Source organism: Hippocampus bargibanti, linkage group LG13, assembly GCF_051943395.1.
Source record: "Hippocampus bargibanti isolate YZ-2025 linkage group LG13, ASM5194339v1, whole genome shotgun sequence".
Taxonomy (NCBI): domain Eukaryota; kingdom Metazoa; phylum Chordata; class Actinopteri; order Syngnathiformes; family Syngnathidae; genus Hippocampus; species Hippocampus bargibanti.
In genome coordinates, this window is record NC_142746.1 from 13,998,438 (window position 1) to 14,010,696 (window position 12,259).

The 12,259-nt window shown below is 39.3% G+C and overlaps 1 protein-coding gene across 3 annotated transcripts; it reads left to right on the forward strand.

The window, feature by feature from the left end:
- The first annotated feature begins 488 nt into the window (after nt 1–488).
- Nucleotides 489–11,599, forward strand: fam135a (family with sequence similarity 135 member A). 3 transcript variants are annotated; one of them, XM_089012351.1, is made up of 21 exons: nt 489–734; nt 2,087–2,219; nt 2,898–2,977; nt 3,157–3,296; nt 3,657–3,727; nt 3,843–4,016; nt 4,168–4,294; nt 4,439–4,592; nt 4,967–5,044; nt 5,435–5,484; nt 5,956–6,114; nt 6,255–6,328; nt 6,432–6,586; nt 6,711–8,556; nt 8,629–8,789; nt 8,877–8,968; nt 9,082–9,179; nt 9,739–9,890; nt 9,970–10,087; nt 10,176–10,289; nt 10,638–10,776. In XM_089012351.1, the coding sequence occupies exons 2-20, from the start codon at nt 2,143–2,145 to the stop codon at nt 10,279–10,281; spliced, it is 3,912 nt and encodes a 1,303-aa protein (XP_088868477.1). In that variant the 5' UTR covers nt 489–734; nt 2,087–2,142; the 3' UTR covers nt 10,282–10,289; nt 10,638–10,776. The 3 variants fall into 3 exon arrangements, with proteins under 3 accessions (XP_088868477.1, XP_088868476.1, XP_088868475.1); XM_089012349.1 differs by having other exon boundaries at nt 490–734; nt 9,970–10,080; nt 10,638–11,599; XM_089012350.1 differs by lacking the exon at nt 4,967–5,044 and having other exon boundaries at nt 9,970–10,080; nt 10,638–11,599.
- Nucleotides 11,600–12,259: the final 660 nt, after the last annotated feature.

The following is a 12,259-nucleotide window of genomic DNA, read 5'->3' on the forward strand; positions in this document are numbered from 1 at the left end:
GGTGTTATGTAACAAAAAGCAAAATATAAGTCAAAGTCAAAGTCAAAGTCAGCTTTATCGTCAAATATGCTAATATGCATGACATACAGCACAGATGAAATTACTGTCCTCTCGGACCCAGCATGCAAGGCACTTATAATTACTTTAACAAACATAAACATGAAAACGCCAATTTGCCGGGAGAGGGGAGCCGCTGCGTGTTCATTAAGAAACTATTTTAGTGTGTGTGTATTTGTGATGATGAGTATTATTATTAATTGTAATTCATAATTATAATTAACTTGTATGTACTGGTATTTTATGTAATTTATTATTATTATTATTATTATTATTATTATTATTATTATTATTATTATTATTATTATTATTATTATTATTATTAGATGGGACTGCAGTGAAACTCTTGCAGGCTCAGGTGAGAAGATCTGCTGAAGGCAACAGTGCCGGGTCGACTGCGCCTCTGGTGTGTGCGCGCTTTCACGCACGCTCGAAAATGTTTTTTTTTTTCGCAGAGAAACTGACAGGAAGGCTATTGACAGACTACTCAGTTTCTGAAGAGTAACTATCTCGTCTCTCTATTAGTAAGCGGCGATCTGTGTTTTTTTTTTTTCAGTATGAGGGAGAATTGTTGAGCTACTAGGATCGCTTTTCTGCCCGGACGTGGAAGAAGAAACAACTCCCGTACAAGAGGACTACGTTGGCTAGCTTGCTAATGTTAGCTTGCCAATGCAATGGTGAGTGATATTTTAGCTTCCCCGGAGCTAATCTGAGCGTGCTAGCTTCTACATTGCTGGTTGTCAGGGCAATCCTGACTGATATTAACGATTGTTACACAAGTACTAGTGATTGACACACTGGTATCAGCGATGTGATATTTGTGCGCACTGTTGTGAGATGGTTTGCTGACACCCTTGACATGTTGTGGGCCCTCAAGCGAATCCTTTGCAAGAGTCACTACCGAGTTGAAAAAGCAAGACACAATTGCTGTGATTAGTAGACTGCTGGTTGGGGACTCGTATCGGGTCTCTAGTTTGCAGTGCCAAATGATGCGCACTCTCCGTATAAAGCCGTTGCACCTCTAATCTAATGTTAAGGTTTTCTTAAATGTTAAGAAATGAAATCAAGTGTGTTTTGGCCCTAAAGGAAATGATAACCTTTACTAAACAACCGGGGCTATTTTCGTCAAGTGTCCTACTTTGGTGCGGGAGTACAATTTAAAAATACCCAAAGCCTATTTATTTATACTGTATATCTCACTGGTCTGGGATATGTTGAACAAAAGTGATTCATTGCCTGAAACACTTTGTCGACAACTTTGTTAAAATGAAATCCCCATGTAAACCACAATTTATGGATGAACCTAACTTTTTTTGTATTTCATCTTGCAAAGGGCTACATGGCCAAATGCCATTCGAGAAAGTTTCTTTGTGTGGCTGGGGGGTTGTAAATATACTGTCGTTCATATTAATCATAAACTTATCATTAATTCTAATTGTAAACAACGAAGAAGAAAATTTAAATACTGTTTTGTGTTTTATCACCCTCCAAAATGGCTCAAAATAATGGCTTGGGATCTGTTTTTCCTTCACTTCCCCCCATGGAGCACATATAGCTGAACCAAATTGTGAATTTATCATGTTTATAATAATGTATATAATGTTGAATCATGTGATCTATTCAACAAAGAAAGTTGCCAATATTCGTAGAGATGATTATTTTTGATGTAATTTACTCCATCACTAGCAAGCTCAATTATAAAGACACAATACCGTTGCCCACCCTGCTTTGCGTGATAACAGAGCATTGTTACACAACAATATTCCATTCATACACCCTCAAAAAAGTATGTAAACAGAAGTCATTTTTCTATAAAAAAAACATTGTGCCACATTTGTATTTTTCATGAAAAAAAAAACTCATATGTCATTGTTTAAAATGATTTTACTCCCCTGTAGTTTCACCCTACTCTGTCATGCACTAATTATATTTGTTTTTAAGTTGCACCACATAACTTTTCCAAAATTCTCCTGAAAGGCTCACATCTCATTCTTTTCAATCATATTTTGACTTTGGTCCATTTTCTTAGCAGGCCTTCATATGTGTCCCAGATGATGTGAGGCACCTCACAGTATAGAGAACACGATGACTGAAGTTCAGGCCACAGTGGAGTTCTCTGTGGAGCTCCACAAGTTTTACAATGTGGACCTGTTCCAAAGAGGGTGAGTTAGTCATTGTGACAACATCTGTTTTGTGCTGTTTGAGCATCAGCTCCAGGATGTGCAAAACCCAGAATGCTCTCTTTTTTTCACGTACAATAGAACCTTCAAAGAAAATCCTTAAAAAAAATCATTTCAATCAAATTTAAAAACACACGTAGTTTGTCGATGCAGAAAAGTGCAACACAGTTTCAACATTGTATATTCTTGTGCTGGTAAAAGGAAAAAAAGCATACCTGACATTTGTCCATTGTTACCTTTTTGTGCTACACTGATCATTCTAAATTGGGTGATGGCATTGTCAAATGAGTGAACAAGTCATTTTGCCAAGCAAAGCCAGTCATGCACTGTTTGTTCATAGGTTAGGCATATCAATGCTTCTTGAGGCATTTCCTGTTCTTGTCCATGCCTGCAACAGACATGGGATTGATGCTATACTGTTAACAGTGAAACGATAAGCTACCTCAGCTCATCATTACTTGGAAGAGTTTGGCTTTGCTTCATGGGTGACTGCAAAAAGAAAGCGCTCATTGTTATTTCAAGAAGGGTTTAGTGTCATTTTACAAATAAAGGCAAGCTCGAGTGTAGTTATTCATGTCCTAGTGACACTAGAGACCAAACAAACTTACTGTATGGTTTGTCTCTTACTAGCCTTTTTTTGTTTGCTGTTCCAATTTTCAGGTTCTACCAGATTCGTGCAAGTGTGAAGGTTCCACCTCGTGTGCCGCACAAAATTGAAGTCAGTCTTCTTCATCCAAGCGGTAAATACTTTTGTGATGATGTTAAAAATGTTTTCATATACACAGGTATTGTTCAAATGATTAGAAACAGGACATTCATGTGCACAAGATGCCCACAATTGTTGCCCTTTTTTTCTTTCCTTCGAAAAAACATTGCCGACAGATTAATCCACACTTTAAGAGCCGTTTTCTTTGTCTAGGCTCTGGTCTTGCATTTCCTGCTTCAGTCCAAGATGATGTCATCTCCAGCAAAACGTTTCAGATTCTGTACAAGAATGAAGAGGTCGTTGTCAATGATGTGCTCATCTTCAAAGTCATGATGCTTCTGGATGAGAAGAAGGTGTTGTGTTTTTTTTGTGCTATTTATGTTTTTTTTTTTTTTTTTTTTTTTTTTACCATAATTTCACAAAATGCATTTTTGTGATCTTCTGCGTAAGTCTACAGGTATATTTGATACATGTATTTCACTCAATGCATTTCCCTCCCAAAATAGGTCATGATGTTTCGAGATTTACACATAAACTACCAGAAATAATCGAGGGAAAGTAATGTATTTGACATGGACTTCCACCATCAGGATTTAGAGGGCGGCAAACAGTTTCTCAGCAAAATATCAAAAAAGACAGCTTTGCAATGTTCTCAATAAGTATCTTGTTTTTGGACTTGCTCTGAACTGTTCTCCAACTACCTTTTAAAACAGGTGGAAGAGTCCCTCTGTGATCTGGATTTCCAGCTCCTGCTAGAGTTGTATTTCACTGATGGTGATTACACGTAAGTCTTGATGAGTCTCTCACCTCTTCGCGGTGTTATTAATGTCCTTTATATTCTTACGTGAGTGTGAATAAAGTCATACATTATGTTTGTTTTCTTTTTTTCCTACCTACAGACCAGATGATCCAAGCTCACTACAGAATATCAGCAGCCGCACACTTCGTTTGCACTTTAGCCTCCAGCGAGGCATCCACCAGCACATTAATGTCATGTTTGACTACTTCCACCTTTCTGTCATGTCTGTTGCTATTCACGCATCCCTCGTCGCGCTTCATCAACCACTTATCAGGTACAGTATTGATAAATGTTTGACTTTCAGTAACTTGTTGTCAAACCTCCTACTTGACTTGTATCGCAACACAAAAGTCTCCATATTTTACAGGAAATTGTTTCCTTTTTACAGAGATGTTGATTTTTTTTATCCTTACTCCACTGCCTAGTTTTCCTCGGCCAGTGAAGACAACATGGCTTAATCGCAACACTCCAGCACAGTGCAAGGACTCAGTTATCCCCCCTTTAGAAAATGTTGTGTTTGGCAGCAGTTATGCCAAGCAGGTGTCACCAGATGTAAGTTATCACGAACATTCAATATTAAATTAAATTTTGACAGTTCTGATAGTAAGAGACTTTCGTGCAATAATGTCTGTTACGATGCTTGCAAGAGCTCACTTTAGTGTATCCTCTTCAACGTTTGCTTTCTGGATCCCTCAGGGGAAGTCATTCCTGGTATCTGACAACTGTGTACAGCATGCCCTGAGCCTCCACCATAACATGTGCTCCAGTCTCTTACTTGCGTATCAGGGTCTGTTTGACTACTTCACAAATGTCACCAAGGACCTGCCATCCTCCCACCGTTTGGAGCTAGGTATACACTGTCCGTGTTGCTCATTAGTTCATTGCAATCTGCACCTTCAATACTTGCTGTTTAGCAGGGAGGTGCTGTGTCATAATCTCTAGTCTTTATTTTTGAAGCATTACACACAATTCATATTTCATATTCTCATATGTTTTCATCTGAATGAAAGTTGCAATTTCACCACCCACTGTAGAATTTTCAAAGTAATACATCTCTTCGCCCAGTTCACCAAACTCGCATTTAAAATGCATAAGCATCACTCTATATTGTGATAATGGTTTACTCAAACGAATCTGCACTCGTGGGCCAATCCTAAAACATCCAAAAAAGAGAAATTAGTAAAAAAAAAAGGTTAAACATGCCTATATGTGCAATCTTACTAGCCAAGCCCAGCATGCAAGTCCTATATGAGCGAGTACTAAGAAGACCCTATCCCCGAAGTCAAAGCCACGTCTACATAGGTATGTCCTGTCCCTTACCTTGCCTTACCTTACCTTGAAAAAGCCGGCCTTCCTCTCCTTTTTCCTTCTCACTCCACTTATATTATATCTTGTATCCAAAAAATGTCACATTCCTATTGGCACAATGTACTTACTGAGTAGGTGCACTCTGCTGCCGTCTTTTTTCTACTCTCTCACACACTTTTGAAGCCTTGGTATTCGTCACTGACTAACATTCAGCCTTCTCTAAACTTATCATCAAATCTTGGACAAATTCATTCTTTTCTCACACCAGTATGTTTAAGACTGCGTTGTTTAAGACTTGCTCAGTCTTTCGCAGACGTATCCACCTGGCCATTAAGTTGCTGGTCTATAGGTAAAACAAAACCCACTGTCCCTTTTTAATTTCAGAAAAACTTGACTTGGAGGCACGTCTAGCTGATTTATGTGAACAAGTGAAGGTAGGATATATTGAATAATACAGAAATATGAAAACGTTCTTATCTCTCATTATGTAAAATCTTGATAGAAGGCAAACAAGCCTGTAATCAAGTTCCGTTTCAGAGATGAGACTGGTTGGACAAAATGCTATTTTTATTATATTAATTGTGTGTTTCACTTTCCCGGACGATCAATATTTATGTTACCATTTTATAATCGTAATGCTGTACATATATTTTGATTAAAAAGATCTTTTTAACACTGTATATGTTTACATACATTTAATCACAAACAAAATATACTAGTAAATAGGTTCCTGGGTGACTCAGTGTTATCTTAATTCACAGGTCGTAATTTATATTTGGATTTTTTTTTTTTTTTTTTCGTAGAAAATGTCTCATGAGGTTGTGAATTGAGGTTTTCTACTCTTCGTTCCACCCAATGCTCACTACAGCCCTGTGGTGGTGTTTTTTTCCTTGTAAAATGTTTAGCAAAAAGCAGAGTCCCCTGACGAGTTGGCAGAACTGGTTAACATGAATCTAGCCCAGCTCTGCTCTTTGTTGATGGCGCTCTGGGGACAGTTTCTCGAGATCGTCTCCCTACATGAGCAAGTTGCTGTCCTTCTAGCTGTGGAGCACCACACACTAAGAGTGAGTTCGAACTTCCCAAGTCCTTACCATATACCCCTCCTCGTAATCTTGGAATAACAATAATTTCTCTCTCATAAACCTACACCCTGTAGTTGAAGAAGCAGGCTTAATCTCGACGTTGTACCTTCTTGCTATTTCAGGTGAGGCGATTTGCAGAGGCTTTCTTCTGCCTCCAACATCCAAGACAGTCTGCTTTGGCATATCAGGAGCTATAGTATGTTGCAGTCAAGGGTGAAAATCTAACTGCCGGTAGATGGTAGTTTACAGGATATGCATGAGTTAAATTAAATTATTTTCTTCTTTCCCTCTTTCTTCAGTGCTCACAGTCACCAGCAGATGACTAATGCGATCAAAAGTTCCAGCTACTTTCTGTCTTTGCCTCCACTTCCGGTGGAATGTGCGGATATGGATGGTGACATCAGCTCTATCCCAATCATTTTTGAGGATCGCTATTTAGATTCTATCACTGAAGGTTAGTTATGAATGATCATGGTGTTAATGAGATTTACATTTTCTAAGGATCAATTAATATTTGTAAGCAATACCTCTGTTTTGTTTTTGTCTTGATCCATGATCATTCTGAATTGATTTTGAAGATCATGATGGACCCTGGATGGGCATGCCCAACACACGGTCAGCGCCTGTGCCCAGTAAATCAGATAAATCAAGTTCTAAGGACTGTGTTGCAGTGGCCGGTCTTTTACCACCTGATTCTCAAGGTGCTTCTGTTAATAAAACCTGGCCTGACAACTTGGAGCCACCTCCAAAATCCAAAGGAAAATCTGTCAAACTGAAGAAACATTCTAAGATTGAGAATCCCAAGAAGCTGATTAGACACGGATCCAAAGACTCGGTGGTTCTGGTGGGTTACAAGAACCTCAAATCTCCTTTGGCTGATGCTAGCACCAAGAATAAGGAAGGGGAGTCTTCCTTGAACTCAGTGGAGGACCAAGATGCCTTGCAGTTGGAGTCTATTAGTTGTTCAAGAATGAATGATGATTCTGACTCTGACCCTGGTGCCTCATATTCAACCTTTTGGAAGAGTGTGGTCGATTCCATCTCTGATGACAATAGACTTTATACTGCCGCTTGTACAGCAGACACAAAAACTGTCCCGATGTGCCACCAACTCCCAAACAAAGATGACCAAGTCGTTCAGAGTAACCAAAAGCAGATGCTGTGTTGTGCTGGACCTAAGCAAATTGACGTTAAACCAAGTCTCAAAAATCAAGGTGGTCAAGTTACGGTTATCAGACCTTGTCGGACTGATGGTGCTAATAGTGGCAATATTTCAGAAATTACCCAGACGGAATGTTTCTCCAGTCACTCTGTGGTGGACACTATGCAATATTGCCAGCATCCCTCTCTGGCCTCAGTGCAAGTAAAGAGTGATTGTATCAGGCTGCCGGATGTCGCAGCTCCGTGTGCCTCTTCCCGCCTCTCAGACTCCGGTATTGAGAGTGAGCCCAGCTCTTTTGCAGCTCAACTTGTTTCAGGGTCACATACTTTTCCAGGGCTCTGTGTGGTTGAGTCAACTATGGCTGGCCTCCAGCCAGGGAAGACTGTCAGTTCTGCGCTCAGTCCAGTACAGCCAATTGTAGTGCAACAGCCCTGTGAGGCCGCAGAGTTTCTTCAACCTGATGATTCTCGTGCTGCCAGAGGGGTTCAGTCATCGCTCACTTCCATCAACTCATTGCCCTCAGATGATGAAGGTGAATGTTCAAGTGGAGCTGACGTCTTTTGCAAGAGATCAAGTATTGTGGTACAGGAGCAACGTGTTGTGTTTTCTGGGGAGCACATAAACAAACCTGTTGATGCGGTCTCTCACTTGGATTCTGCAACGGTAGATTCCCAGCTCAAAACATCGAAAAATCAGCCCCACACTATTGGGACTCCTGAGGTCAGACGAGAGGAGGCATCTGATCTTGAACCCTTAAAAGAGTCTTGTAGTGAACCCCAAACCGCATGCCCCTCAAGTAACTCTGCCACGAGTAGCACTGACTTGGTAAAACATGGCATGGTGGATAATTATTTTGGCTCAACTTCCAGCACAGATGTATCAGAGATCAGCCCTGTAGAAACGTCTGCGATAACTCTGGGAATCCAAACAGAACCACAGGTTGAGGAGGACAAAGATGAAGGTGAACATGAAATGATCGAGAATGGCTACTATGAGGAAGGAGACGGCTATGCCTTTGTCAATGGTGTTGAAGACGAGGAGCAAACAAGTGTTGGAGGCACAGTTTGCCATGAAGCACAAGTTCTGTTTGAACAAATTGGCATCGGCCACATCCACGAAAAACAGGATTTATTGAAAGCTCCAATCTGCTCCAATGTCGCTTCTGGTACTACTGGGAAGAGCACACAAAGGTATCATCCCTCCAGCTTCATATCTTCAAACCTAACGTGGTATGAATGTGTACCTGCACCACAGATGAAAGAGTGAGTTGTGATCTTCCATCCCAGGATTACGATTATGCAGGCATTCCAACTAACAAAATTGTAATCATGCAGGTTCATCAAGGCTAAGGAAGAAATTAAGCAATTGAAGCTTCCTGGGATCTTGTACAGTGAGGTACCAGAGCTTGCATCCACAGTACCCTACTTTAGCTTGGAGGAAGATGAAAGCTGTGACGAGGGCATTCATCTTATCATTTGCGTACATGGCCTGGATGGTAAAGGCGACTCATTTTTCCAAATATTTTTTTTCTCCTGAGCATTCTATGCCACAATTGATAATGATATTCCCTACATTGTTGTAGGCAACAGTGCAGACCTGAGACTAGTGAAGACTTACCTGGAACTTGGACTCCCTGGTGCTCGTATAGACTTCCTTATGTCAGAGAGAAACCAGGTGACCTTTCTTTAAAATGATTACGATCTGCATTTTTAGGAGGGTGAGGTCGGGGGACAGTCAGCAAATATAAAAGAATCGAAACTTTTTTTATACTTGTGTTTTCCACCCAGAATGATACCTTCGCTGACTTTGAGTCAATGACAGACAGGCTGTTGGATGAAATAGTCCAATACATTCAGATTTACAACCTCACACTTTCAAAAATAAGGTAATCATAATATATTGCATTTTTGGGGAGTTTGTTGTTTGGAAATGTATATAATTTTACGGATTTATATAATTGCCAGTGTAATCACTTCAGAGTGGGAACTACTATGATCCCCATTTTACCAGTACCCCCAACATGAAGTTTTTGCCATCATTCAATGTTGAGGAGCATTAAAGTTCCGACTATAAGCCACACCTTTTTTGCCTTCCTCTTCAGGAATTTTAAATTATTTATTTAACTCTATCAAATTATTTATAAAATACCTGTATCTAGTTGCAGCTGCAGTTGTTGTGAAAGCCATATATGAGTAATGATGCATTGTATCCACCATTTTTTTTATTCTCGCTGCTCTGTGGGAAGCTACTCCAGCTACTAATTGTCTACCTGTTGTGTAGACACACAGGAGGTTTTTTGATATGTTTGATTGAAATGTGGGGTGAGAGTTTAAAGTGTATGTTGTTTTAATTAACTGTAATTGATGTAGTTTATACATTATACTGTTATCCTCAATAGGGTGAATTGGATAATTCTTAACCTCTCCTTTTCTTTCTACTTCCAGTTTTGTCGGCCATTCACTGGGGAACCTGATAGTTCGCTCTGTACTGACCAGACCCAGGTTTAAATGCTACCTGAGTAGGTTACACACCTTCCTTTCCCTCTCTGGACCTCATTTGGGCACACTATACAACAGTTCAGCATTGGTCAACACAGGTAGATGTTGTTTTATTTCAGAGATTACCTATCATAGTCAAAGTTAACAGGCTTCTGTGAACTAACTTTTTGTTTCTAGGCCTTTGGTTCATGCAGAAATGGAAGAAGTCCGGATCGTTGTTGCAGTTGACTTGCCGTGACCACTCAGATCCACGACAGACATTTCTCTATAAACTCAGCAAGAAATCTGGTTTGTGGTACCTTAAATGTTTCATTGTTTGCTTATTTTGCTTTTAAGCTACAAGTACCTGTTTATGAAATGTCTTCAGTGATCTTTGTCTTTAGGTCTTCAGTTTTTCAAGAATGTGGTTCTTGTGGGTTCACTGCAAGATCGCTACGTACCCTATCATTCAGCTCGGATAGAGATGTGCAAAACAGCACTAAAGGATAAACAAACTGGTATGATACCTTACATACACTTCGACTTTAGAAAGTTTCCACACCCAGTTGGGCTTGCTTTTCCTTTAAAAGTGATCACCAGTACAGTGAAAGCGATCGTTGAGCCCACCTCAAGGATGGAGGGTTTAGGTCTCCACCGCAGTGCTTCATACACGCCGCAGTGAGAACCTTGCCTCAGAAGGGCAGCAAAATGAATGAGAGTGAGCTCTCTATTCAGAATGAATAAGCATTTGATGGACTATACTAAGCAATATCGTGACATCATGCAGCGGCAATTCATATTTTGGAGAAGATTATATAGATTAATAAGACTATATTAATTGACCAACGTGTTTGTGGAATCACCAGGTCCTGTGTACGCTGAGATGATTGAAAATCTGCTGCTGCCAGTACTTCAGAACAAAGACTGCAACCTCGTCCGATATGATGTCATCCACGCGCTTCCCAACACTGCCAATTCTCTCATTGGTCGGGCTGCCCACATCGCTGTTCTAGATTCTGAGATTTTTCTGGAGAAGTTTTTCCTTGTTGCCGCCCTCAAGTTCTTTCAGTAGAACTGCATGTAGACAAAAAGGAATGTGGAGTTAACTTTATTTGAATTATCCTCCAGTGACAATTGTTGGACTACTTGTACATACTTTTTTATTAATTAAGTAATGCATCATATTTTTTTCTGTTTAGTTTTTATTTAGTTTGGGTTTTGTTTTTATACTGCCAGTGTTGTTTGTTGGGAAGGGGTAACATTTGCCAAGTTAAAATTTTTCCTTTCATTGTTATTTATGTATGTTCCTCGACAACTGTGTCATATTCAATTCATTTTTGCAATTGAAATGAAACTAGAGCTGCTACATATTTAAAATGGCAAATCTGCACAGTCACCAATTGATAACATTTCTGACAGTTTTTCGAGACCTTGCATTCATTTGCACCACAACTACACTTTACAAGCTTTTGTACAGAAAATTAATTTGTACAGATTGCTTTTCTATTGACTATTTTCCATCCTTGAAACAAAAAAGAAATGTGCTGAGACTTTGAAGCTTTTCATTTGTTTTTAATTCTTTATGCAGCATTGTGAACATTTGCCAACACTGTGTTGGAGAAAATAAACTGAGAGCAGAACATTTTGTCACAGGGAAGAAACGATCATCATTGAACAAAGCACATTTGGTCTGAATCATCAGTTGCGAAAGTATTTGTTGACATTGGGTGATCATGGCAACTGGAAAGCATTGTTTGGCTTTTAGAACGTGTTTTATGGATGGGTGTTTGTATAATTGTACGATTAAAAATGACAATATCAATCTTAATTTCTGATTGAACATTATTTTTGCTTTCTAACAGCACATTTAGACGGAACACGGTGCGTTTGTAAAACTGACAAGGAGTCGTCAAATCAAGGCCCGCAGTAGATGGCAGTGTTTTTTTAACAGACACGCTGACATTTTTTACAAATTTCAAACTAAGGAGTTGGATCGCAAAATCACACATTTAGGGTGGACATATTTTCTGTCATGTTCATCAAAAGATCTAATTATAGGGGTGGACATACTGTACTGTAATTAGGAAACACCCCACGCCCTTCATTTCCCAGAGCAACTCTCGCAGGCCCCATACATTGAGAACATTAATGTATTTTCAAAAATACATTTAAAATGAAAGAAATAAACAATTCAACTGAAAGAAAAAAAACATGTTTTTATTTTTATTGGAATAATATATCGACTCCCAAATCAGGGTTTCATGAATATCCATCCCATACATGAGGCAACTTCAATTTTGTGATAAAACAAAATATTATTTCAACCCACGATTTATTTCTAGTGTTTTTTTACATTACTATTGCTGTTATTTAAGAGGTTAAAACAAATATTATAAATTGCTTTCTTCAACTAACTTTTTGAACATAACGGAAACAAAACAGCACCTTACCCCCAGGTCTTGGAAGTGGTACAGTCCAAATGTGCCTC

Bases quoted from the DNA above. Each gene is read 5' to 3' on its own strand.
- fam135a (XM_089012349.1), top strand. From the start codon at position 2,143: ATGACTGAAGTTCAGGCCACAGTGGAGTTCTCTGTGGAGCTCCACAAG. The intron at 6,587-6,710 runs GTTAGTTATGAA...TTGATTTTGAAG, and splicing joins TTTAGATTCTATCACTGAAG to ATCATGATGGACCCTGGATG. The intron at 8,790-8,876 runs GTAAAGGCGACT...ACATTGTTGTAG, and splicing joins TTGCGTACATGGCCTGGATG to GCAACAGTGCAGACCTGAGA.